The 25,079-nt window shown below is 36.4% G+C and overlaps 1 protein-coding gene across 1 annotated transcript in view; it reads left to right on the forward strand.

Annotated features, from left to right (window-relative positions):
• The window catches only part of ABCA9 (ATP binding cassette subfamily A member 9), a 51,222-nt gene that overhangs the window by 18,797 nt on the left and 7,346 nt on the right, over positions 1-25,079 (forward strand). Inside the window, exons 7-30 of the mRNA XM_011370410.2 lie at positions 1,376-1,517; positions 1,803-1,988; positions 2,866-3,013; positions 3,312-3,480; positions 4,099-4,160; positions 4,700-4,810; positions 5,238-5,413; positions 5,605-5,724; positions 5,940-6,078; positions 6,643-6,733; positions 8,834-8,973; positions 9,812-9,931; positions 11,022-11,220; positions 12,847-13,013; positions 13,631-13,764; positions 15,890-16,027; positions 16,348-16,455; positions 18,404-18,577; positions 18,755-18,868; positions 19,619-19,738; positions 22,284-22,352; positions 22,825-22,916; positions 24,164-24,284; positions 24,908-25,025. Of these exons, the coding sequence (XP_011368712.1) occupies positions 1,376-1,517; positions 1,803-1,988; positions 2,866-3,013; positions 3,312-3,480; positions 4,099-4,160; positions 4,700-4,810; positions 5,238-5,413; positions 5,605-5,724; positions 5,940-6,078; positions 6,643-6,733; positions 8,834-8,973; positions 9,812-9,931; positions 11,022-11,220; positions 12,847-13,013; positions 13,631-13,764; positions 15,890-16,027; positions 16,348-16,455; positions 18,404-18,577; positions 18,755-18,868; positions 19,619-19,738; positions 22,284-22,352; positions 22,825-22,916; positions 24,164-24,284; positions 24,908-25,025 (3,158 nt within the window). The remainder of the gene's footprint in view (positions 1-1,375; positions 1,518-1,802; positions 1,989-2,865; positions 3,014-3,311; positions 3,481-4,098; positions 4,161-4,699; positions 4,811-5,237; positions 5,414-5,604; positions 5,725-5,939; positions 6,079-6,642; positions 6,734-8,833; positions 8,974-9,811; positions 9,932-11,021; positions 11,221-12,846; positions 13,014-13,630; positions 13,765-15,889; positions 16,028-16,347; positions 16,456-18,403; positions 18,578-18,754; positions 18,869-19,618; positions 19,739-22,283; positions 22,353-22,824; positions 22,917-24,163; positions 24,285-24,907; positions 25,026-25,079) is intronic.

Raw genomic sequence — 25,079 nt, forward strand, 5'->3', positions numbered from 1 at the left:
TTTTTTCTGGTGCCCCTTTTTGTATTAAAATTGCATAATTCAATACTGAAGGAAATTTTGGTCACTATAATTTTAAAAATCATGGAAATCTTTGAGTCAGAGAAAAAATAACCAATATGATTAAAAAGAGAGAGAGAGAAATCAAACAAATCCAATAAGGAAATGTTAAAAAAAAAAAAAAGTCATAACTTTTCCCCAATAAGAAAAGGCTGTGACATTCTGGTTGTGTGGCCTATAAATGAAATTAAGGAGAGGTTTATAGAATGCAGACAGATGAACAATTTCAGATGAGCAGAAATATTTGTATAAAGGGAATCATCACTATTAGGCAAGACTTTTCAAAATATGATGGCATTTTCTACTTTGACTAAAACTAACAGTTCATTACGGACCTATTATGGAGTAGTTACCATATTAAACCCATTTTATACAAGATTTTATTTAATTCTCTTATTATTTTTCAGTAAAGGGTAAGGAAGTTTAAAGAGATTAAGTAACTACCTTTCAGGATCATATAGTTACAGTGTAGTAGAGAAAACTTGAACCTACATCTGTTTGATTGGATAGTTTATCGTCTTTTCCCTATAAAAAACTTTCTTCCTCTTTCTTTCGCATTGATAGCAAGGATTAACATATCTTCATATCCATCTATATATCTATAACTATGTCCTAGGTCTATGTGTATATCTATCTCTATATCTAATCTATATCTAATTGTCTATATCAGAGGTTGGCAATCATTTATTTTTTACAATCTGTAAACTAGAAATGGCTTGTACATTTTTAAATGCTTGAAAAAAATCAAAAGAACAATAATATTTTATGGCACACAAAAATTTACATAAAATTCAAATTTCAGTGTCAACAAATCATTATTGGAACCCAGCCATACCCATCATTTGCATGTTATCTATGACTACTTTTGTGTTACAAAGGCAGTATTGAGTCATCGGAACAGACCAAGGGTCTGAAAAGCCTAAAATATTTACTATCTGGATCTTCAAAGAAAATATTTGCTGATCCCTGCTTCATAATCTATTTTTTTGCCCATGGTATTCATACAATTACTTATCTGAAAGGAGAAGTCTAGAACTGACAAATCCTCACAAATGTCACCCCCCCAAACCTCTCCCAAATATCACCCAGTTTCTTTCTTTCTTATTTTGCAATTAGCTACCAATTTTACCTGTTTACTTGTTTATTGCCTACCTTCCCCTGTAGACTATGAATTTTAGGGGCAGAGAAGTTTTTTTATTTATTAACTGGTATTCTCTTTACTCTTGATATATGAGAAGCTTCATAAATCACTTGCCAAATAAATAAATGAGTGATAAAGTAAGAGCACTCTGAAACTGCTGTTTTGTTTCTACGCCAGGCTCTCCTGGGGTTTGATGTACGCTGGCTTCATCTTTATTATGGCTACTCTGATGGCTCTTGTTGTAAAGTCTACCCGTGTTGTCGTCCTAACTGGCTTTGCGGTGGTGTTCACCCTCTTTCTCCTCTATGGCCTGTCTTTGGTGAGTTGGTGATCTCTCTTTCTCTCTCTCTCTCTCTCAATCTCTCTCTCTCTCTCTCTCTCTCTCTCTCTCTCTCTCTCTCTCTCTCTGAGAAAAACCTACCAATCATTTATCACTGATTCTGATCACACCTGTTTTGCTCTGTTCTGTTTGTAGTATTTGAGAATTTGCACGAGACAGTATCTAGAGGTGGGGTGGGGGAAATGGATGAAATATACTTTGTGTTATGAAATTCTTTTTATTATGCTATGGATGATTCTCAGAGGAGTTTTTCTCTTCTCTCAGATCACTTTAGCTTTCCTGATGAGCGTGCTGGTAAAGAAACCTTTCCTTTCTGGCTTGGTGGTCTATCTCCTCACTGTCTGTTGGGGAAGTCTGGGATTCACTGCGCTGTACAGACATCTTCCTGCCTTTTTGGAATGGACTTTATGCCTTCTCAGCCCTTTTGCTTTCACTGCTGGAATGGCTCAGGTAAGAGTTAATATAATTATTTCATTTTTTTTTAACAAAACATTTAAAACAGATTTTCTCTGAATAATTCATGCTACACATGCTCAACATTATAATTCCCATCCTCCTTTGTAAAGATACATACTAAAGAGATAGAAGATGTATGTTTTTATTTTTCTCTCTCAGCATAATTAGTTTTTTTTGAGTCGCTAACTACTAGCTGATACTCCATTACTGATGGGGTAGCTTTTACTTTTGATGGGCTGTCCCAGGGAAGATTTGTCTAATTTAATGCTCAGGAAACATGATCCTTAACAGTATCACAAATATTTGAAAACCAGCAATTCCGTAGAAGTAAATTTTTATTTTTTGCTTGGCCAATTGTAATAAAACTGAACCTCCTCTCAGGAAAAATTTAATTCTAGTTGCGACATCATAACTACAAATGCTAAATGAAAGAATGGAAAGTTAAGTTACATATGAAAACTCACTGTATCTTAGTATAGTAATTAGTCTGCTGTCTTCTGTCCAACTACTGAAGTATTCACTTCTCCACGGTTTTACTTTCAAATCCTATCCCGTCTTCATTGCCCTCCTTTTTCCCCATCCTAAACCGGATGCAATCCTATATCACCTCCTTAAGTTTTTACTCCTGCTTAGAGGACTTGCCTGCTGCTGTCTGTGGGTCTCTAAGCCTTTAATACCTACCTGCATTAACTTCCCAAATTGCTTTGTAGTTAGATGGTTTCATTTGTTATATCTTCCAATAGACCAGAGGTCTGTAAAGATAGGAATTATGTTAATCTTTTTAATCCCAGTGTCTAGCAGAATTAAGACAATAATTCTTGATGCTCTATCTATCCTTTTAAAATTCAATGCATGTGTCTTTTTTTTCCAGCTGCTACATTTGGACTATGATGTGAATGCTAACATCCATTTGGATTCTTCAAACAACCCGAACCTGATAATAGCTATTCTTTTCATGTTGGTTTTTGATACTCTTCTCTATTTGGTTTTGACACTATATTTTGACAAAATCTTGCCCAGTAAGTAGTACCATGATTATGACTCAACACAATTTCATTCGTTGCATTTCTGTTAAGTAACTATCTACAACGTATTGAATATAAATTAGCAAGCTTTTTTTTTCCCCCCAAAGATCTTGTTCTACGGTAACACTGTAGATTGTTTCTTTTTAAAAAGAGACACTTTTGTAAGAGATCGAGGATAATTGCATCATTAGTGCTTGTATCAGAGCTAGATGACGAATGCTATTGCTGTGGTGACGGTAACCCTTGAAGTGGTGGCTGACCCCATATTTAATTTTGCCTCCTGTTCACGTAGCTGAATATGGTCGTCGACGTTCTCCCTGCTTTTTCCTGAAATCCTCTTTTTGGTTTCAACACCAAAAGGTTGACCATGTGGCCCTTGAGAACGAGCTAGATTTAGATCCTTCATCTAATGACGCTTTTGAACCAGTGCCTCCAGAATTCCGTGGGAAAGAAGCCATCAGGTAATCACAAAATTCCATGGAGCTGCAAATGGAAAACAGATCAGAGACCAGAGACCTGTCGGGCAAAACATAGATGTGACAGAGATTTTCTTCAGTGCCTCTTTGTACGCACCGATATCCCAGTGACTACACACATGAAAAGTTACACTCTTTCTTAATGGATTTTGTTTTCTCACGTTGTCAGCATTTACATTTTACTGCTGAAGAACTGAAATCCATGAGTTTCGAGTCTGCAGAATTTGTAAGAGAGCTAGTGAGTGCGACAACTGGGGCTTGAGCCAGAAGGGTCTCACTCCGCAGCCCCCACCTTTCTGTGGGGTGTTGCTGCTTCTCCTCTTTTTCTGCATCCCAGTATTCCTACCATAGTGTTTCCACCGCTGGTGTCATCCCCTGCGTTCCTCTTATTCAGTCACGTGTCACAGTCCTTACAGCATTCCATTTCCACGCACTCGTTGCTGACTCCGTGGAGTAGCCTGTCCAGCCTGTGATCGGGGATGTTGCTGCAGGTCAGCTGGGCCTGTGCAAGGGATGAGACCCCCAGATTCCCCCACAGCCTCGGGGACTTGATCTGTCCGCCTCCACAATCTCCTCAAAACACATTTTCTTCTTTTTTTTCAGAATAAAAAATCTTAAAAAGGAATATAAAAGAGGAAAGAATGAAAGAGTAGAAGCTTTAAAAGGTAATATGATATCATAGTCACACGGCTGTTTGATTTAGTGACTATGTCTCACTGTTATACTGTCTCGGTAGAGATTAAGAGTGGATATTCCAGATATCATGACTCTCCTTTATTTGAACACATTGTGTTTCCTTCTAAGTAAATGAAAAACTGCATAACAATTTTAGAAAGTCAGATACACCCCTGATACCTTATAGGTTTGAAAGATGTATGAAAGTATCATGATGGTTTGTTTCCAACTCATCACGTTCCCTAATCCTAAAGCTATCTTTATTGTAGTGAGTCTATCGTTAATGACAAAACCACTTTGATCCAAAATATTGTAATCACATAATAATATATTATGGTAACGTTACATCTATAAAACATGTATTATAGAAGATATAATTTCAAAGAAAAGAATTTTGAGATGGATTTTATTTTTAATACTGCTAGCCAAATATACTCATGCTATAAGAACTTACAGAAATTTCAGAGACTGTGAAGTCACTATGTAGAGGCTCTGAGTGTAACTATTTATTTTTTTGAAATAACACTAGGATTGGTATTTGACATTTATGAAGGCCAGATCACCGCCCTCCTCGGTCACAGTGGAGCTGGGAAAACAACCCTGTTAAACATGCTCAGTGGACTGTCGGTCCCAACATCTGGTGAGAAGACAATTCTCCAACGAACGACAAGATCATGGGCAAATGACTTAACTGTGCATTTCACTAGTTAACTGGTTTCGTTAATTTCAACAGTTTTTAGTTTCATTAACAACTAGTCACACTTGGGTATTTAGAAGTTTTAGAAGTTTTTTCAAGTTATTCTTTTGTAGATTTATGTTCTATTTATTTAGAAAAACCTTTGTGGTTTACATATTTCATGAGTAGCTTTACGCTTATCAGTTGGCATTCCAGCTCGATCAGGTGTATTGGGAACATTAAATTTTGAAGCAGTCAATAGTGTACCCCTTATAGATACGATTTCTTTAACGGACTCTAGTGATTAACACACGTTGTTTTTCATTTTAAAATATCTTAAATAAAGCGTGGGACATTATCCTGATGCTAACTCTCTACCCTCTCCTTTTAGGTTCAGTCACCGTCTATAACCACTCACCATCAGAAGCGGCTGACTTGGAAACTGTCAGCAAGCTCACCGGAGTTTGCCCACAATCCAATGTGCAATTTGGCTTCCTCACTGTGAGAGAAAACCTCCAGCTGTTTGCTAAAATAAAAGGGATTCAGACACATGAAGTGAAGCAAGAGGTAGATGAACACATTAGAGGTCACATGGCCCTGAAAATGAAACTGTTTACCTAGGAAATTCTACATTCATTTGTGTTATTTCTATAGATTCATCATCAAAGGGCAAAAAGGCCCTTTGTCATGAAAAGCAAAATGAGTGTTTTTAAAACAAACATTCTGGGTTTTGGACTAACTCTCTTTTATTTGGTTAGGTGCAAAGGGTTTTACAGGACTTGGAGATGGAAAGTATCCAAGACATCCTTGCTCAAAATTTAAGCGGTGGACAAAAAAGGAAACTAACTTTTGGGATTGCCATTTTAGGAGATCCTCAGGTAAATGGAACTAAAATTACTGGTAAAATCAGATTGAGGACTGTGAAGTTATTGTATTTGATCAGAGTTAATGTGCAAGTGATAAATGTAAAGAGACCCGTTAATGAAAAATTAAATACTAAGAGATTTCTCCAGGTACTTCTACGAGTATATTGCTTTTTAAAAGACTCTTACTCTAAGGGAGAAATGAATTTATGTGCTTTCCTACTGTGCAGATCTTGCTACTGGACGAACCGACGGCTGGATCAGACCCTCTTTCAAGGCACCGTGTGTGGAGCCTCCTGAAAGAGAGGAAGTTAGACAGAGTAATTCTCTTCAGCACCCAGTTCATGGATGAGGCTGACATTCTGGCTGGTGATTCTTAGTTTTTTGTTTTGTTTTGTTTTGTTTTGTTTTGTTTTGTTTTGTTGTTGTATCTTAGTGAGAAAATAGGGACACGTGTGGAATACGTATAGATGCCTTCCAGCACAGCTGCCTTGTGTGTGACTGCCATGAGCCAAGACAAAAGAATCTTTCTCTCACCCATTTGAGTGCCAACATCCCTCAATACATTGTTTCATGGAAATATTCTGATTCTCTTGCAAAGCAGCTCATTGGTTGTAAGATATATAGCGTATTCTCAAAGATAAACTGTTATATTCCATGTGAAAGTCATTTGGCTTGAAACAGATCCTTTCAATGTATAAAAATTTTTCTAAATATACTAGAGACTACACTAACATCATTTTATCATTGGATAAAATCATTTTAGTTATTAGATGACAAAGACAGTGGCTTAGATATGATTGGAAATCGATAGCATCTGTTTTAGTGGGTCGTGCTTCTAAAATACATCCTTTATTAACAGGTTTGTTCTTTTATACACAGTGAAAAAATAATTCCTTAATACACATTGTTTTTTGGCTTTTTTCTACTTAGATCGGAAGGTGTTTATATCCAACGGGAAGCTGAAGTGTGCAGGCTCTTCTCTATTCCTGAAGAAGAAATGGGGCATTGGCTACCATTTAAGGTCTAACCGTTATTGTTGGAGACACATTAGAACATGTAGAACATGTTGGAAATGTTGAGGGCAGGTGACATCGGTGTTGGCATGTTGAAGTAGGCAACACAACCAGTCACTTCATTTCAAGAGAGCTGTATTAGAACTATGCCACAACTGTTCTCTTTCTTAGCTAAAATGAAGGATATGTGGGGTTCTAGACATTAATGAAATAAGGATGATTAAGCTAAGTTTAAATAAAATTTTTGAAAAATATCTTCACAATTCATTGTTTGCTTAGAGAAATTTACTGATGAACCAGCCCTTTTCCTTATCATATTCTGGATACTTATTTTGGCTTTTCTTGACAATTTCAATAGCCTCTTTCCTGTTCTCCCTGAATTCATTTGCTCTTCCATTCTTTTCTGTCTCCTTCTCTTCTAGATAATAGTTATTATCATTATTAAGTAATGTCTGTCACTTAGTAAGTATTGGCTATGTTTCAGGTACTAAGATGTGGAATATTCATGTAAACATATTTAATCTTCCAAATAAGTCTAAGAAGATGGTATGATTATCCTCTTTTGACCTGTCAGAGTGTTTTAATAATCTGCCCACTCACATCATTTATAAGTGATAGAATCTTTGGAGCAAGATTACAGGTGTAATATGAATCTCTTCCTACATTTCCCACTAAGATATTAATATTTCTTAAGAAAATAATTCAAATCACTTCATCTCCAGTGGTTAAATGAATCCCCCATTATTTACGTCAAGTGTTTAACCTGATTAAATCTATCATTCCATCATGATTGCTTGGCACATCCTGACTGATCAATACCTTCCAACTGAAAGGAATCACTCACTGTTCTCTAGGTATGTCTCACAGCTCACTCAGTGTCTCGTCTCTGCTTGAGCTGACACATCTGTTTGACATGTCCTCCTCACCCCATTTTAACTGTGTTTAAACCTTATTCATTCTTGAAGGGTCTTTTCTGAATGTTTTCTCCTTAAAAAGCATCCATTCTTCTGGAACCTCAAAAGCACTATTTTGAATTGTTGCCTTAGGCAACTTAATTAACTTCCTTGATCCTCAGTAACTTCAATTATGAAATAGCAGTACTCATACCTACTTTGCATTTAAGACAGAAATATTGAACAAATGAGTAACTGACAATGTGCAAAGTACTTAATTGATTTAACTCAACTTCCCTCTCTCTCATTTATTCTATAATATGCTATATTATATATTATATTATATTTATTATATTAATTATATTCTGCTACAAGCTCCGTTAGGGAAGCTTCTGTATTCTTCCTATTTGATATCCAGGAGACTGCTTAGCATAGGGCCTTGTAAACACAGAAGAGCATTTTCTAAAATTGATTTTTAGGTTTGTGTCACCAAAAATAATTGTGATGCCCTCATTCTGTAGCTTCAGTAAATTTCAATGCGTGTAACTAATGGGTTTCTAAATTCCAATGATTTGACAAAGAACTGCATCTGTTTCATGAGAAAGCAGACCAGCTTTGACTTGAATAAATTTTGCACCCCCCCCCAAAAAAAAGATTAAATTAGCTAACATATATTGGGAGGTTACTCAGTACTCTCTCATACATACTTTGTTGTATCCTGTGTTTTGAAATTCGTTGAGAGGTTGGTATTGTTTCATCTCGCAGAGGAGAAAACCGATGCCCAAGTACATTAAACCTGTGCTCTGGGATGTGAATCAGGGGGACACTAGAACCACGTTCATCATATCTGCAGCAAATTACCTCCATTTTTGTCTCTACCATGTTTTAGTGGTAGTTTTTGCAGAACTCATGCTTTACCGCAAACAGAGAATTCCAAGTTGAGTTGTAGATAAAACTGGGCACCCCGAGCCAAGATCTTTTCTCCAAATAACAATCCTCGAGTCATCTTATCTGTCTCTAATACACTAGTTCCTCTGCCATGTTGTATAGATTATATGGTTTGGACGATATTAGTATTTTTATGTCTTGCTTCTTCCATTCTATTATATATGCTTTGTCTTATAAATATTAAGAAGTGACAAGTACATAGTACAATTGTTTGTAGAGATGATGTTAGAGAAAATTAACTTTAACTTACTTTTTTTTTAACATTAGTTTGCATCTGAATGAAATGTGCAATCCAGACAATATAACATCACTTGTCAAACAGCACATCCCTGATGCCAAATTAACAGCACAGAGTGAAGAAAAGCTTGTATATACTTTGCCTTTGGAAAGGACAAACAAATTTCCAGGTAACAGAATGTGGAGACCACAGATGACTTACAATGATGTTACAGTTAACATTAGTTCTTTTGCATTTATTATTATATTGCCTAACAGTTATCCCTAACATAAAAGCGTAAATCTCTACTTTCCGGGAAGTATTTCTTAAATAATGGGGGTTTAAAATTAAATATTTCTTGTCTTAGTTGGGGCTGCTATAACAGATAGTATAGAGTGGGTGGCTTACAAACACATTTTTTTCTCAGAGTTCTGGAGGCTGGGACATCCAAGGTCAGGTGCCAGCACAGTTGGGTTCTGGCGAGAGGTATCTTCAGGGTTGTAGACTGCTGACTTCTCTTCTCACATGTCAGAGAACAGAGAGAGAAAACAAGCTTTCTTCTTACTCTTAGAAAAGCATTAATTCCATTTACCAAGGCTCCACCCTCATGACCTCATCTAATCTGAATGACCTCTTAGGGACCCCGCCTCCTAATACCATGGCATGAAGGGTAGATTTCAAAATATAAATTCTAGGTTGACAGAAACATTCAGTCTATGCATAACACCCTTTATAATCTAATTAAAAATTTAAAAACACGTTAAATAAAACAGTAATTTCAAAAGTCCTCACATGTGTCGTTTTCTAAGAATGAAAAATAAATAAATGTTTAAAATTTTATACTCAACAAGACATGGAAACTAACCCACTGTATAGATTGTTTTATAAACGGGAATGTCTGTATCATAACTTTGTTTCTGACATATGTATTTGGTTTGTCACAAATGTTTTCTAGTTCTGAAAAATATAGTTATTGTCAATCTCATTATAGATCATATTTTTTGATGGATTTTTGCATCTACTTTTAGACCTTTACAAGGATCTTGATAGATGTTCTAACCAGGGCATTGAGAATTATGGTGTTTCCATGACAACTTTGAATGAGGTGTTCTTGAAATTAGAAGGAAAATCAGCTATGGATGAGTCAGGTAAAAAAAATTGAATTTTATCTTTCCGTGTGATATTTCTTTTATTTTATTTATAAAATAAATGCATTTATTTTATTTATTTCTCTCCATGCTGGTCTCCCATCTTGAGTTTCTTATTTTACTAAGCTTGTGGAGTACAGCAGTATATAAGGCTAGGTCCTCAAGGAGCAGACAACAAATATGTAATATGATATTCCTTGAATATAAGAGCTATAGAGAAAAGAAAGTTAAAATTATAGATTGACAGTTACTTTTCTGGTAGTATTTTGGGGATATTATTCCAACGCCTTCAGGATTCCATCCTTGGTGTTGAAAGATTTTCTGTTAGTCTAATTATTATTCCTTGGAAAGTGTTCTGCCTTTTCTAATTACTCTATTTCCTTGTTTCTGGTTTACTATCATCCTACTATGTTTACTCTTTGCTATACTTTTTCATTTTCTTTTTTTCCTGATTGATCAAGTGTGTGTTTTTTTTATCCTTGTCATCCACTTCTGAAGTTATACACTTGATACCTTTTCCATAGTGGTTACACTTAACTTTTAATATACATCTAGCTCTCTGAAAGTCTAGAGTTGATCAGTTTTTCTGAGCTCCTTTTCCAAAAGAAGTAACTTTTATCTTGTTTTCAGCCATGGCTATATTAAAAAATATTGTCTCTACCAATTTCATATTCCTAGAGAGGAAAGTGGAGGTAGCTATATGTATTAACTCTTCTACCTGGTCAGAAGTACTAAGTTAGTTTAACTATTACAATGAATAGATTTTTCTAGGTTCAATATGGCTTTCTTTTAATTGATTTCCCTGGAATGAATTAAGTCCTTTGAAGCTGCAGACACAGAACATTTTTTTTTTTTCAGAAAATACAAGATTTTCTTTTATTGTATCATGTTTTTCTTCTTGCAGTATATAATTTTTTTTGCTTTATTCTTATTTCTTATTTGCTCAAGTAAAGCCATGAATTTCATTATTTGTATCTTTGTCCAAGACCATGTACCCTGACACCATTTGGTAAAAAGATGATTATAGAAAAATCCAAATAATGCACATCTAAAACGGCACTTCATAAATTACCGATCTTATGTTTTATAGATAGCGGAATTTGGGGACAGTTACAAAGCGATAGGACAAAAGACCCAGGAAGCCTTGTTGAGCTGGAACAACTTTTGTCTTCCTGTCACGAAACAAAGAAAGCTGTCAGAGGCATGGTTCTTTGGAGGCAGCAGGCCTGTGCGATAGCGAAAGTTCGCTTCCTAAAGTTAAAGAACGAAAAAAAAACTCTGATGACCATGTGAGTACCTGGGTGTTTCAGATATGTTTGGTCACTCCACTCAAAATAAATTCAAGAAAAGAAGAAGAAAAAAAAAACCCTCAGATAAATAAAGTCCAGCAACTGTATATGGTTCTTTTATTTAACACGGAAGCCAAATTTTAATTGTGTAGGCGAGGATATAATTGAACCAAATAAAGTATGGAATTTTTCTTTTAATTTTGTACAGAATCTGCTCTTGCCAAAGGGTTATGGTAGTTTTTTAGGAGCATGAAATTTAGCACTTAGGTCCCACCCCAAAGACTTGCCTCCATGCTGGGCCGTATCTTGGCCAAGGCCCAAGGTCACCCTCTGGAACCTACCAGGTGGTTCACACCATATAGTCCTCTATAGCTTCAGGCTCTTCCTGAGTAATACCTGCCTGCATAAGCCCCACCCTCCTCTCCAGAGACTCATTCATTCAAAACTGAGGGGTGAGCACCTCCGCAGAACACTCTTGTAAATGTCTGTAATGCTCGTCAAAATAAATCAGACATGCAATTCAGCTGTCGAGAGTGATTAGAAGTACACTAATAAGGCATAGTACCACATTAGACGACATTGTCTACTATAGCATTCAGTACGAGAGAGGTTATGTGCAAACAGAGACATCAAAAAAAGAAATTTACATGAGGAAGAATTTGAATTTGGTGTAGGAAAACAGAACATTTAGCTAAGAAAAGAAAGAGGGATGGAAATTCAGACAGGGAGAAGTTCTGAGCATGGTTGGACATGGAGAATCTGAAGGACTGTCATTAATTTGAGTTAATTGCAATATGGAGAGTACCAAAAAACTAAAAATAATTTTGATAATATATTACATAGAGCTAGAGAGTTTGGACTTTATGAGTAATAAGGAACTATTAAGGTTTTTTTGTTTGTTTGTTTTGGACAGGTGATTGATATAATTAGAACAGAATGACAAGAAACTTAATAGGGCAACGGTGTAAATGGTTTGCGAATAGTAGACATTGGAGACAAGGAAAACAGGCATTTATGACATTTTTGAAAGAGGTCAGGAAGGAGATAATTAAGGTCCAAACTTGAAAAGTGGAAGAGAGAAGAAGGTACAGAGGCAAGTGAGAATGATATTATGATAGATAGCAATTTTTAATCATTTGGAAAAGAGACATACGGGAGAAAAAATGAGTATAAAATGATTGAGCTTCAGAGCCCAAGGAAATGAGAAAATGTTATAAGTTATGGAAACTGGGAACAGGAGAAAGAAAAGTTTCATAGTGTGGTAAGTCTGGGTGTTGGTCATGTACCGGCTTGCAGTGGTCCCAATAAAGGAAGAAGCGCAAGACTGAGACCGAGCAAAGGAGTGGGCACTGGAGAGAGAGATCTAAGACATGAACAGCAGATTTCATAAGCTCGAATGAAATGTAATGAGGAGAAGGGTTATTCAGAAAGACAGAAAGACCAAGGATAGATCCCTAGGAACCATCTCATTTTAGAAAGAAGGAAAAAGGAGAAAAAGCATGGTTCATATATTTGGTTAGTGTTTATAATTTATTTCTATTATAACGTCCATTATCTGCTCATATGTAAAGACCTACAAAGGTTGCTATACATGAATTTTTTTCTCTTATATTTTTCTGTATGCAGATTATTGCTTCTGGGCATTAGCTTTTTCCCTCAGCTTTTGGAACATCTATTCTACGAGCTATATAAAAAGAGTTATTCTTGGGGCTTGTCTCCTAATATGTACTTCCGCTCACCGGGACAACCACCTCAAGCTCCTCTGACCCACTTACTGGTCATCAATAAAACAGGTGAACATGGGGCCCAAATCCAACTTTGAAACATAGATCTTGTTGCAAGATTCCCCAGGCAGCACAAACCATGAAGGAAAAATAAATTCCGTATGTTTTAGAAAGCATATATGAATCCAAACAGGAAATTAATTTATAAATGAAAAATACAGGGAGTTTGTTTTAGAAACACATTTTGCAAGTGTATTTAAAACCTAAAGCTTATTGAACAAAATAATAAAAGGTGCTTTAGGAAGGCAAATCACGGACTGACCTCTGAGGTCTTCCATAACATTTTTTTAGGTACTATGCATTCTTGGGCTCCGGAAAAAATATGTGTTCCAGATTTCTAAGAAAATAGAAGATTCATATCTACAAAGATTATAATGTTCATTTTAAACAGTATTTTTACACTAACGGAAGTTAAGAGTAATTGCCTAGCCTCTCGGTAAAATAAACTTGTCATATTCTTGGTATCAGAATGGATTTTAGGATCACAGCATCAATTCTGCCTTTTTAAGAAAGTCCTTAGACAGTCCTTTATTATGGTATGCTTTGAGTGACATTATTTTTTAAAATATTACTTGACCTTTGTTTTACTGCATTTTTGCTTCTTTTGATCTTTACTTTCATGGTAGGGTCAAGCATTGAAAACTTTATACATTCACTGAGGCAACAGAACATAGCTTTGGAAGTGGATGCTTTTGGAACTAGATATGGCCCAAACGAGTCATCATACAATGGTGCCATCACGGTGTCAGGTGATGACAAGGTATGTTGGGCTCCAATTGCTACAGCTCACCAAAGGTGGAGTATAAACACGAAATTTGAATAATACATATCAACTAATGTAAAAGGCCAATTTGACACAAACAGATGGAATAGTTCTTTTTTAGAGAAGCTGGATTGTAATTATTTGCCCACAGCCTCCATATAACTGCATATAACAAAATACTGTTTGATTTTGTTCCTTATTACATTGTATATGCAGCTATAATCAATAACGAATTTAAATCTTATTAGCAATTGTATTCCATTCCAATCATTAATTTAAATCTTATTCTCAAAAAGATATCAGCTCAAATGACATTTTGATGAATCCTCCAAATATAAATTTGATTAATATCTATTGTGAACTTCAGCTCTGGCTACTAAATATAAATATTAACTCTTAATTTTTTACAGTAGATTTTTGTGTGGTTTTCATGGGGACAAAAGCTCAAGTTCTACCTGCTAAACTTTACACAGAAGGTCAAATCTTTAGATAAATATCGATGCTCAGTTATCTGATGCTTTTTAAAAAGCCTTAATTTCCTGCAAAGTGTGTTTCATGAATTGGTAACATTGGATCAGCTAGGAGCTTGTTAGAAATGCAGAAACTCAGGCCTCACTCCAGACCCACTGAGTCAGGATCCACACTTTAACAAGAGACTCTGCAGAGGAGCAGCAGGCTCATTAAAGTTTGAGAAGGACTACCTTCTTTGGCAATGTCGAAGATTGGTATATTTCACTTCAAAATTTAAATTTCTGGCTTCTCTTGAAAAATTCCTTTATATGCCAATTCTGGCAGTCTGCAGTTAGGATAGGAGAACAGTTGCCCTGTTTATACCCAGACTTTTCAGTTTGCTGTATCTCCATACTGCTTCATTCATTTATATTATCTGCTTAGACCCTGTAGGAGCTTGGATAGAGATCCTTGTAGTAAATGAATGGAAAAAGATGAGCAGACAATGTTAAATGTACAAATCAGTAGTTCAGTGTCACAAAGCTTGACCATTTGCAGCTTGTCAGTGTTCATTTTCAGAAATAATTTCTAGGTGAAAAATAAAATCAGAAATTGCCTTTGATCGAGCTAGTCCTTGATATGTCTTAATTAGGTTAGTTTCTAGTATACGCAGAAAAATAATTCATAAAAACGGCACCCTTAATATCAATAAACATTGCCTTAAGTAAATAGGTTAGACAAAATTCACTTATTTTATTTGTGATTGTAAAAATGTATGCTCAAAGCTTGCCCACATTTTAGCTAATATAGATAAAAATTTACTCATATTGTTTTTATTTGGAGGAGAAATAATTATGTTCGTAATATGTGCTTAATATATATTTTACATGTATATAATCATTTTTACTGTTTTTTCCCAGTTTTATGAAGATATAATTCCCAGCACCTTATAAGTTTAAGATGTACAGCATAATTACTTCCATATATTGTGAAATGATTTTAAAATGTCATTTTATTTATTTTCTATTTTTAATTTTTATTTTTCAATTAGAGTTGACATTCAATATTATTTTATATTAGTTTCAGGTGTACAGCATAGTGGTTAGACATTTATATAATTTACAATGTAATCCCCCCCCCCGATTAGTCTAGTACCCACCTGGTACTATACATAGTTATTATAATATAAAATGTCATTTTAAAAGACATTTTTCCATGCAACATTGCTATTGAGAGCTCAGTATTTTGAAAACTTATGTTTTTGTTGCAACAGATGCTTGCCTCCTGCCTTCTGAGTATCCATACATTCTTCAGTTATAAAATGAATGTATCACATTTTGAGACAAAACCTACTGCATGTTGAAGTGAGGTTGCATTATGGAGTTTTCTAGTGTTGCTGCTAAAGATCATGTGAGCTATTTTGTTTTGCCAGTGTTTAGGCACAAATAGCAACATAGCTGATGCTATGGTCAGTAAAGACCAAAACACTAGATTTCTTGCAGTATATTAAGACAATCAAATAATATTAGTGATGGTGATGGTAATATTAATCGCATTCAGTGCTTTAGCTTTATTGTATTGTAGATAATATGAATGATTTTCTACCGTATTTTTTCATTAAATTTTGTATTGGCTTTCTGAGGATTTAGAATGCATATTGGTTTTATTTTAGGATCACAGGTTTTCAATAGCATGTAATACCAAAAGGCTGAATTGCTTTCCTGTCCTCATGGATATCATTAGCAATGGGCTACTTGGAATTTTGAATTCTTCAGAACACATTCAGACTGACAGAAGCACATATTTTGAAGTAAGTATAATGTTATCTCACTTATCCTGAGCCATAAGAATTTTTCAAGAAAATACTTACCTCACAAGTTATTAACTGTGGATCCTTAGCTGATTCATACAACCTGGTAGTGTTTGCTTCTTCAAAAGAAAATCAGGATGCATGTTCAAGGTGTCCAAGTCATTGCGACTCATGATTGAAAATGAATGTGGATAAGATGTTGCAAATAGAAACTGGGGAAGTACTTCCGGGGGTCAGGCTGATTTATTTGAGTGATTTAGTTAAGAAAGTACAAATGAACGGTATACCCAATCAACTCATGCTCTTCTACGTGATTTCAGGAGCACACCTCTGATGAGTATGGGTACATGAGTAATGCCTTCTTCTGGATACCTGTGGCAGCTTGTTTTACTCCTTACATTGCGATGAGCAGCATCGGTGACTATAAAGTAAGAAAAGTTAGCAAACTCTTGACGTGTTCTTAATACGCAGAGAGCCCTTCCCCATCTTATGACCATAAATTCATATGTAAGCGATACACCTAATTTATGTGCCTGAAACAATGAACGATCAAGCATTTTAATAAAAGTTTGGCAAATAGAAAGAGCATGCCATTTTTCTCAAACGAATGTGAGACTTCAGGAAGGACAGCTTAGATGATATCATCTAACAGGAAATGGCAATTTTATCTGGTATGTCATGTACAGTTTTATTTCTGGACACCCACTGACATCCCATCTCTCAATGATGGTTTCCACTTCCTGCATGGTAGCAAAGTTACTCAGTTAAAAGCCCTAAATGACTCACCACAGCACTTCCTCCAGGCAGAGCCACTGTCATCTCTTTTCTGGATGAGCACAACAGCCTTCCTAACTGCTCACTATGGGTTCTCATTTGTCTTCTTATCTGTTTCCTACACAATGTGACACAGCAATATCTTAAAAACACAAATCTGACCATCTTAATTACCTGCCTAAATCCCTTCAGTGTTTCCCCATAAACTAAGGAGCAAGAATGAAATACTCACCAGAGCCTGAAAAGCCATGCATGATCTGGACCCAGGTGTTTCTCTCCACTTTGATCCAATGCCACTAGCATCTTGATAACCGTGTCCAGCCATAATGGCTTCTTTCCAGTTTCCCCGGAACATCAGCTCTCCTCACTTCTCTCCTGCTGATCTCTCTGCCTGCAGTGCTCCCGAATTGTTGCCTGGATAACTCATTGCTTAGACCCTCACTCACCCTTTTGCAAACGAACCCCCATACTGACCTGACCCCCTAACTACAATTCATCTCTTTTCTAAAGGCTCTCACGTGACCCTTAACCTTCTTAACACTTTTACTTTTACTTCCTTCATTTTTAATTTTAATAATTTTGATCGTTAATTTAATTATTTGCATATCACCTTTGTCTCCTTTCCCTCTGCACACTAAACTCCCTAAGAGCTCCATGATCAACACAAAGCCAGGCACATGGTACATGCACAGTAAATATACATTGAGCAAATGAATGAATATGAAATGTCAGCTCTCTAATGTGTCTTCACTATCTTTCCCTCTCCTGCTTCCTTCCAAATGAACTCTCCTCTCCAGAATATTTATCTGCATTCCAACTTTTTCCTTAATTCATCTCTTTATGTACACTCAATTTTAGATTTAAAATTGTAATTGTTTTTGTGCTTTACTGTTAGAAAAGTCCAAGTTATGTTTTAAGAGCTTGCGTTAAGATGATCACTGCAACAATACGGCCAGTAGTGGGCCACAAAATTTAAGTCCACTTATGAGTTTCCATATGTAATAATGAAAAGTATGGTTTACTTCTAGACAGGAAGTCTAACATTTTAACGGAAGTCTTCTTATGCTGACCTAAAGAATTCTTAATGAAACTAACAAGTTAGATGATTATTTCTTAGACTCCAAATTAAATGCCAATTATAAATGCACTATTTACCTTCAGCATAGAATTTATCAATCCTACAGGAAATCGTAAACCTGCACCTTCGGAATCTTTGTACATCTTGCAGGTCTTCATGGTATCAAAGGGAAGAGTAGCTTTAGAAAGAAAGGAATGGGTATCTTCTCACTGAGGCAATGCCCAGTCGCTGTGGTGGAATGCAAGCTCATTATTATGTTGGTGTGTTTTCCCTTCAGATGATGAAGTTGTCATATGGTTTACAGCATTATTAATACCCCTGAAGCAGGAGTGTGGCAAGTGAAACCCATTTAACAAATCAGTATAATATATAAAAGGGACATAGAGAAACGTGAACGTTTTTGTGACTACATATTTGTAATTTCTCAGCTTCAGCTATCACGACCTTTCGATGACTCTTCTATTTTTTGTTGTTGTTGTTGTTGTTGTTGTTGATGTTGTTGTTTTGTTTGGTTTTTTAATTAGAAAAAAACTCACTCCCAGCTGTGGATTTCAGGCCTCTATCCTTCAGCTTACTGGTTCGGGCAGGCTCTGGTAGACAGTCCACTGTACTTCTTGATCCTCCTTCTCATGCAAATAATGGATTACATTTTTAACCCGGATGAAATTATGTTTATAATTCAAAACCTGTTAATTCAGGTAAGTGTAAAAATTATGAGATGGTTTTATTAGATTATTTTAATGAATGCTGTAATATTATTCATCTTAAACCAAAGAACTTCAAATTACTTTTGTTATAGCATAATTTGGAAAGTTGAGGTTTATTTACTTTCCTAGATACATTTACCTTACCCAACCTTAATATTCTATTTTCAGATCCTGTGTAGTATTGGATATGTCTCATCTCTTATTTTCTTGACATACGTGATTTCATTCATTTTTCGCAATGGGAGAAAAAATAGTGGTATTTGGTCGTTTTTTTTCTTAATTGTAAGTATGAATATAGTGTGTATTATTTCACTTCTGAACCACTTTAAATAATTTTGAGAACATATATTTTAATCTTTATATCAAGCAGATGGTAGATTAATATTACTCTCTAGAAAATTCTAATTACTCTATGATAATCATAGATGTAGATAAAATGTACTGTTTATATAGGTGTACACCATTTATAAACTATGAGCTCAGACATATCTCCAGGTCTAACTATGCCATGAATGAGAGACATCTACCTTCAATGGGCCACTTATAATTTTACTTGAATATTTAAAAAACACCTTGATGATCACATATCTAAAATATAATCCTTTCCTCAATCCTATTCTTCTTTGTCTCTTAATATATCACGTAACTACAGTGTAATCTACGCAGATAATTCCTCATACCCGAAAGCTGGACATGTCCTTTAGACTCAAGATTCCTCCAGTCTGTTTGACATGTCCCAGCTTCACTGCCATTGTCGGAATGTGAATTTAGCAAGAACTCTCACCGATTTGTATGTACACTGAATTTGAGAGACCCTGTTGTGTCTGAAAATTTTCATACTCCGTCCAATACAGAATTGTGACATACTCCAATTGCAGAGAAAAAGAAAAATATGATGGCAGCACTGGCTTGAAGGAGTGACATGGAAATTAAAATAAGAACATTTACGAGATGCATTCCCACTATCTTGAAAAACATTCAAAAATTCAGCTTGTTACATTTTAGTGAAGCTATACTGTGTTTTCATTTCAGATCACCATCTTCTCGATAGTTGCTACTGATATAAATGAATATGAATTTGTAGGGCTATTTCCCTGCACCATATTAATACCACCGTTCACACTGATTGGCTCTCTATTCATTTTTTCTGAGGTAAGTAATTTCACTCCTGTCCTGGGGCCATGAAATGTGTTGCCACTGAAGACAGCCTTGAATATTGTAAAAGCGTAGGTAGACTCCTTAGCTGTACAGAGTTTGAGATCTCTGTTTTCTTAAAGCTAATTCACTTACCATAGGCAAAAATCATGTTCTCGTTTGGTAGGAAGTCTTGCCTTGGTTTGTGAAGGTTAAAGTCAGCTCCGTAGTAGTAGAATTTTAGAGTTCTCACGATAACCCTCACTCCTGGGAATAAATGACCCTACTGAGAGGCTGATGAGATGCCCTTTTTCTGTTAATTTTGGACATGTTAGGTTTAAGCCTCCTCATAGACATGCAATGGGAAATATCAAGTAGCCAGTTAGACATATGAATCTAAAATTCAGTATGTAGGGTTATATCAAGTTTGGGACTGAAGCTAAATACTTGAGATTCATCAGCATATAAGTCATATTTAAAGCCATGGAATTAAATAATATAACCTACATAGTAAACATAGTTAGAAAGAAAAAACGGCCTTGAACTCCAAAATTTAAAGATTGGGAAGAGGAAGAGTCAGCAAATCAGTTTGAAAAGGAACCTGTTAGGCAGAAGAAAAAGTAGGGGACTGTCATGTACCAGAATCTCTTCTCAGAAACTCTCTTCAGACACTTAAAATATCAATATATAAGTATGTTTGCCAGGTGGCAATGATGTTTCCAAAAGGGAGTGATTCAACCGTCAAAATGAGAAGTCTAAAAAGTTGACAGCTGAGAAGATACCATTGGATTTGACTGCATATAAATCCTTGGTGATATCAATAAGACAAATTTCACTGAAAGGGTGAACACAAAGACCTAATAAGAGTGAACACAGTAGAGAATGTGCTGAAGAGGTAGTGCAGAGGGTATGAACATGTATTTCTAGGAGTTTTGCTAAAAAGGGTACCAGAGAGATGGAATAGTAGAATAGGTACATGGGGAGAACAGATTTTTGTTTAAGACAGGAGATACTATGATGATATGGGAGACATTTCTGATGAAAAGAGAGCTGGAGTACCTATGATGCCACGTGTTGGAAGAGCTGAGAAAAAATAGCACACTGTACACAAGCAGAGGTTTAACTTTCATAAAATAGGAACGTTTCATCTATTTGTCAAGACCGTGACCAGATTATGTGAATACAGAGGCAGATAGTTGAGTGGCTTGATGGGAAAAAGATGCAATGATTCGTCTTTGACCGATTCTACTTTTTTAGGGATAGCGGTGAAGTCATGAAGTAAGAGTGAGGTGAAGAGACCTGTTGGGATTTTGAGGAGAGAAGAAAAGATATAAAATACTATTTAAGAGAGAAAGTCAGCAGAATTGCCAGGCAAGGCTAAAGGACCCCCTCTCCTGTTTTCCCCATGAAGTCAGCTAAGTCGAGTGTTTCCGTTATCACAGTCAGCTTCTCAGATGCAGTCCAGGGCAAGTGGAAGGTTGGGTTCAACCACAGTTAATGTTTCAAGATGAGTCTGACAAAGAAAAGGATAAGGAAGCAGCAGTTCTGTATAAAGAGGAATTATAACAATGAACCATGGATTCCAAGCCGGGGAAGGAAGAAGTGAAGGAACTGAGGGGGTTTATGGACTGTGAAGAGTGATGGGATCGGTGGGTTGGAGGTTCACCAACTCCAAATTATGGAGCAAGACTATTAGAGTAAGAAAACTGAAAAAAATAAAATGTGGTGGCAGATAGGGCAAAGATCGGGACCCCCCGGAAGTTGCTTTTGGATCTGGTACAGTTTTTGGAAATGACCAAAGCACTTAGGAGAACAAGGTCACTTGAAATGATATCAGGATACTGGCAAATCATCCCGTAACGCAAAAAAAAAAAAAAAAAATTTAGGTTTAAATGGCTGTGATGTTTGAGATTCTACATCAGTTTAAAGTTGCTCAGAAAAAAAAGTCTTGGGAAATATAGCTTAAGAAACAAAATTGGCTCTGTACTCTTTATTCACTAAAGAGTTGGGGATGTTTTAGAATGTACTGTAAATCTTATGGAAACTGTGCACTCAGGTGTATGCATGCAAAACTCCAGGTGAAGGGCTTTGTCTTCAGCATGAGGGATTTTCACGGTTTTTCTCAAGAGTGTGTAGCAATGGACAGAGCAACGTAATGGTTATTGGGCTCTCGGGGAAGAAGAGAGGGATGGAGCGCAGATGCAGAGAGAAAGGAATGTGAAGTTAGGGGAGAGGGTTGTCTTAAGACAAGTCTCGCCCACGGCTTCAAAGGGTCTGCCAGCACCACCGAGGATTCTCCTCGGAAGTTGAATCCTGCTCACTCAGTGTTAAACGTAAAAGCATCTGGACCTATAGCTAAGCAACAGCTTAACAGAGTTCCACATGACACCAGAAGCAAGGAAGATACACTGCACAGTCAGAAATGGACCTTTACCTGAATCACAAGTGAGAATTATGTAGAAGGCTGGCGAGGTCATTTAATGGGCGTTAATTTATCTTACGTGAGATGAGATGCACGAGCAGATGAAGATTCATCTAAACACACTTTTTCCTCATTTTACAGATTTCTCCTGACTCCATGGATTATGTAGGATCTTCAGAGCATTATATTTTATATCTGGCACTGCTAATAGTAAGAAGACATTTCCATTTAAATGTTCGTGCTTAAGGGGACACATTTGTACGCTTTGCATTAAATTAAAATTTTAATTTTGGCGCTTAAAAATTCGGCACTGTAGGCATCTGAAAACACACACACACACACACACACACACACACACACACACATGCCAACAGAGGCTTTAAACTCTGGACCACTATCTTTACAATGATCATCTGACAATGAGTGTGAAGCCCACACTGTCAATGGTGTGAATAATGCTAGAATCAACATTCTGCTATTATTTCTGTCATGGTCTCTCCGAAAAGCAGTGACGTTCACTCTGGGAGTTTCATAGAGGATTGAATACATTGTCTTTGTCTTTCAATCTTGTAAAAATGATATCAAATCTATCTTTATATGTGATCAAACTCCTTAAAACAGTTGCAACATGAAAACTGTTTTCATGGTCATGCTAATGTTGATTGTCTTTTTCTCTCCCTAGCCTTACCTTCAATTTTTCGTTTTCGTTTTTGTGCTACGATGTCTGGAAACAAACTTCAGGAAGAAATCAATGAGAAAGGATCCTGTGTTCAGGTTGAGAGAACTCAAATAGAATTTGACATTTTATTTCAATATTCATTGTTTAAAGACATTTTAATATACTTACATTAATTGAGCAAATAGTACTGTACAGGATTGTTTTTTAAGAGGCTGTATAGGATACAAAATTATAATTCTTGGTACTTTAATAATATTGTAATCTAGTGAGAGAAACCACATTAGCACACATAAGACACTGAAAAATTAAGGCAGGCCATGTCACTGACATAGGAGAAGAAAGTTATCTACAAAGAAGTAGTATCTTAAAAATAATGGGTAAGTATAGAGAAGCAATTCGATAAGCATAGCCCATTTAGAAAGGAACAGTAGTCTGAGGAAAATGACAAAAGTTGGAATAAATGCTACCTTCCTATAGGTTCAAGAAGGCAGCTGGAAGGAACTTGAACGCTAATATTGGAGGCTAAGGGAAAATTAACATGAAACTAGATATTGGAGGGTCTTGGGATAGGGAACCATAGGGAGGATCTTGCAAATTACACAATACGAAACAGACAGGTGTGTTTTGAAAACCTTGCCTAACTCAGAAAACACGAATCAAGCTCAAGTCTGGGCCTATCTATAGCTAAGCACATGTTAACAGGTCACCGAGTGACCCTGGAAGCAAGGAAGTGACGGAACAAGGGAGCAATGAGATGACAGCCATGTTTTAGGAAATCAGCAGTTTAGGATGGCATGAGGAATCAGGAGTAGTCAGTGGGGCAGGGGGATGATGAAGGAAAGAATTAGATTGGTAGCAGTCAGGAGAGAGTGATTCTGACCCATGTTCCCAGGAGTGACAGTGTTCAGGAACTGGTGATAATATCACCTTGGCTTTTCTGGGACACACTTCGGATTCCAAATGTTTTGGTCCATTCTTCTCACAAAGCCTTCAGAATTCCAAAACAACTGTGCCAAAATTACAGTTCCTAGATTCCTTTCTCATGAAAGCCTGCTCTTAAGTTTTTTTTTTTTTTTGCCAGAGCGTGTGTACCATTTTCTTATTTCGAAAAGAAGTCGCAACCAACAAGAATGAAACTTAGGCAAAAAGCAAGGTTGATGTGTAAGTGGTGTCCTTTGAATCACTGACGGAAATGGCTGTCTGCCAGGCAGAGAGTGTAGCGCAGAAAAATGGAGGTTATATTATCCTCTCGGTTACTCAGTTCATTCAAGTAATCGATAGCGGTATAAAGGTCATTATTTCTGCGACCAGTTTTTCAACTGGAAACCTGGTTGGATTTTAGAATTTCACCAAGAAGCAGTAAAGTCCTCCCAAACCCGGAAGAACCGGAAGGGGAAGATGAAGACGTCCAGATGGAGAGGACGAGAACCGCGAATGCTGTGACCGCGGCAGCCTCTGGCGAGGTAGCACTTCGGAAAACGTATTCCGTCAAGCACTATGGTCTGTCAGAGAAAGCGGGCGACTTTCTAATCTTAATTTTTGAAAAAAAAAAAAAAAAAAAACACTTTGAGTTTCTTTCACTCTTATACATACAGCTCATTACTCAGCTTCAGTAAATATGCCATTCCAACAAAGATAAGAGAACACGCACACACATCTACATACACTCGTTAATTTATTTTTCAGAGTCATAGTTTTGGTGAGTAAAGCTAACCATGACAAAACCTGAGAAATGCTGTGTGAGTTTTATAAACAACTTGGAGGAGAGAGTTCATCTGAGGGTGTGTGTGTGTGTGTGTGTGTGTGTGTGTGTGTGTGTGTGTATTTGTTAGACCTATTGGTTTAATGAATGTCTAAATTCCTATTTCCTATGGAAGGGCAAGCACAAATCATAGGATTAGTGCAAATGTTCTTTTGCTGCAGAAATATAGACGGAGAGAGTTCACCCTAAAATGGTAGTTTCTAGGAGAAAAACTGAATTGATTCATGATTTTGTATAGGGGAAGATTTGGTCGGAGGGAGTATGGAGCACTCACTCATTTCAAGGTGGGATTCAAGCCCTGTTGCTATTTATTTCTCTTTCCAGCAACCAGTCATCGTGGCCAGTTGTCTACGGAAGGAATATTCAGGAAAAAAGAAAAACTGCTTTGCCAAGAAAAAGAAAAAAGTGGCCACAAGAAACGTCTCTTTTTGTGTTAAAAAAGGTTGGAAACAGTAGTTCTGTTCAGACCTGAAGATGAGGTCTTTTGAAGGGAATA

The sequence above is a fragment of the Pteropus vampyrus genome, unplaced genomic scaffold (genome assembly GCF_000151845.1).
Source record: "Pteropus vampyrus isolate Shadow unplaced genomic scaffold, Pvam_2.0 Scaffold169, whole genome shotgun sequence".
NCBI classification, from domain to species: domain Eukaryota; kingdom Metazoa; phylum Chordata; class Mammalia; order Chiroptera; family Pteropodidae; genus Pteropus; species Pteropus vampyrus.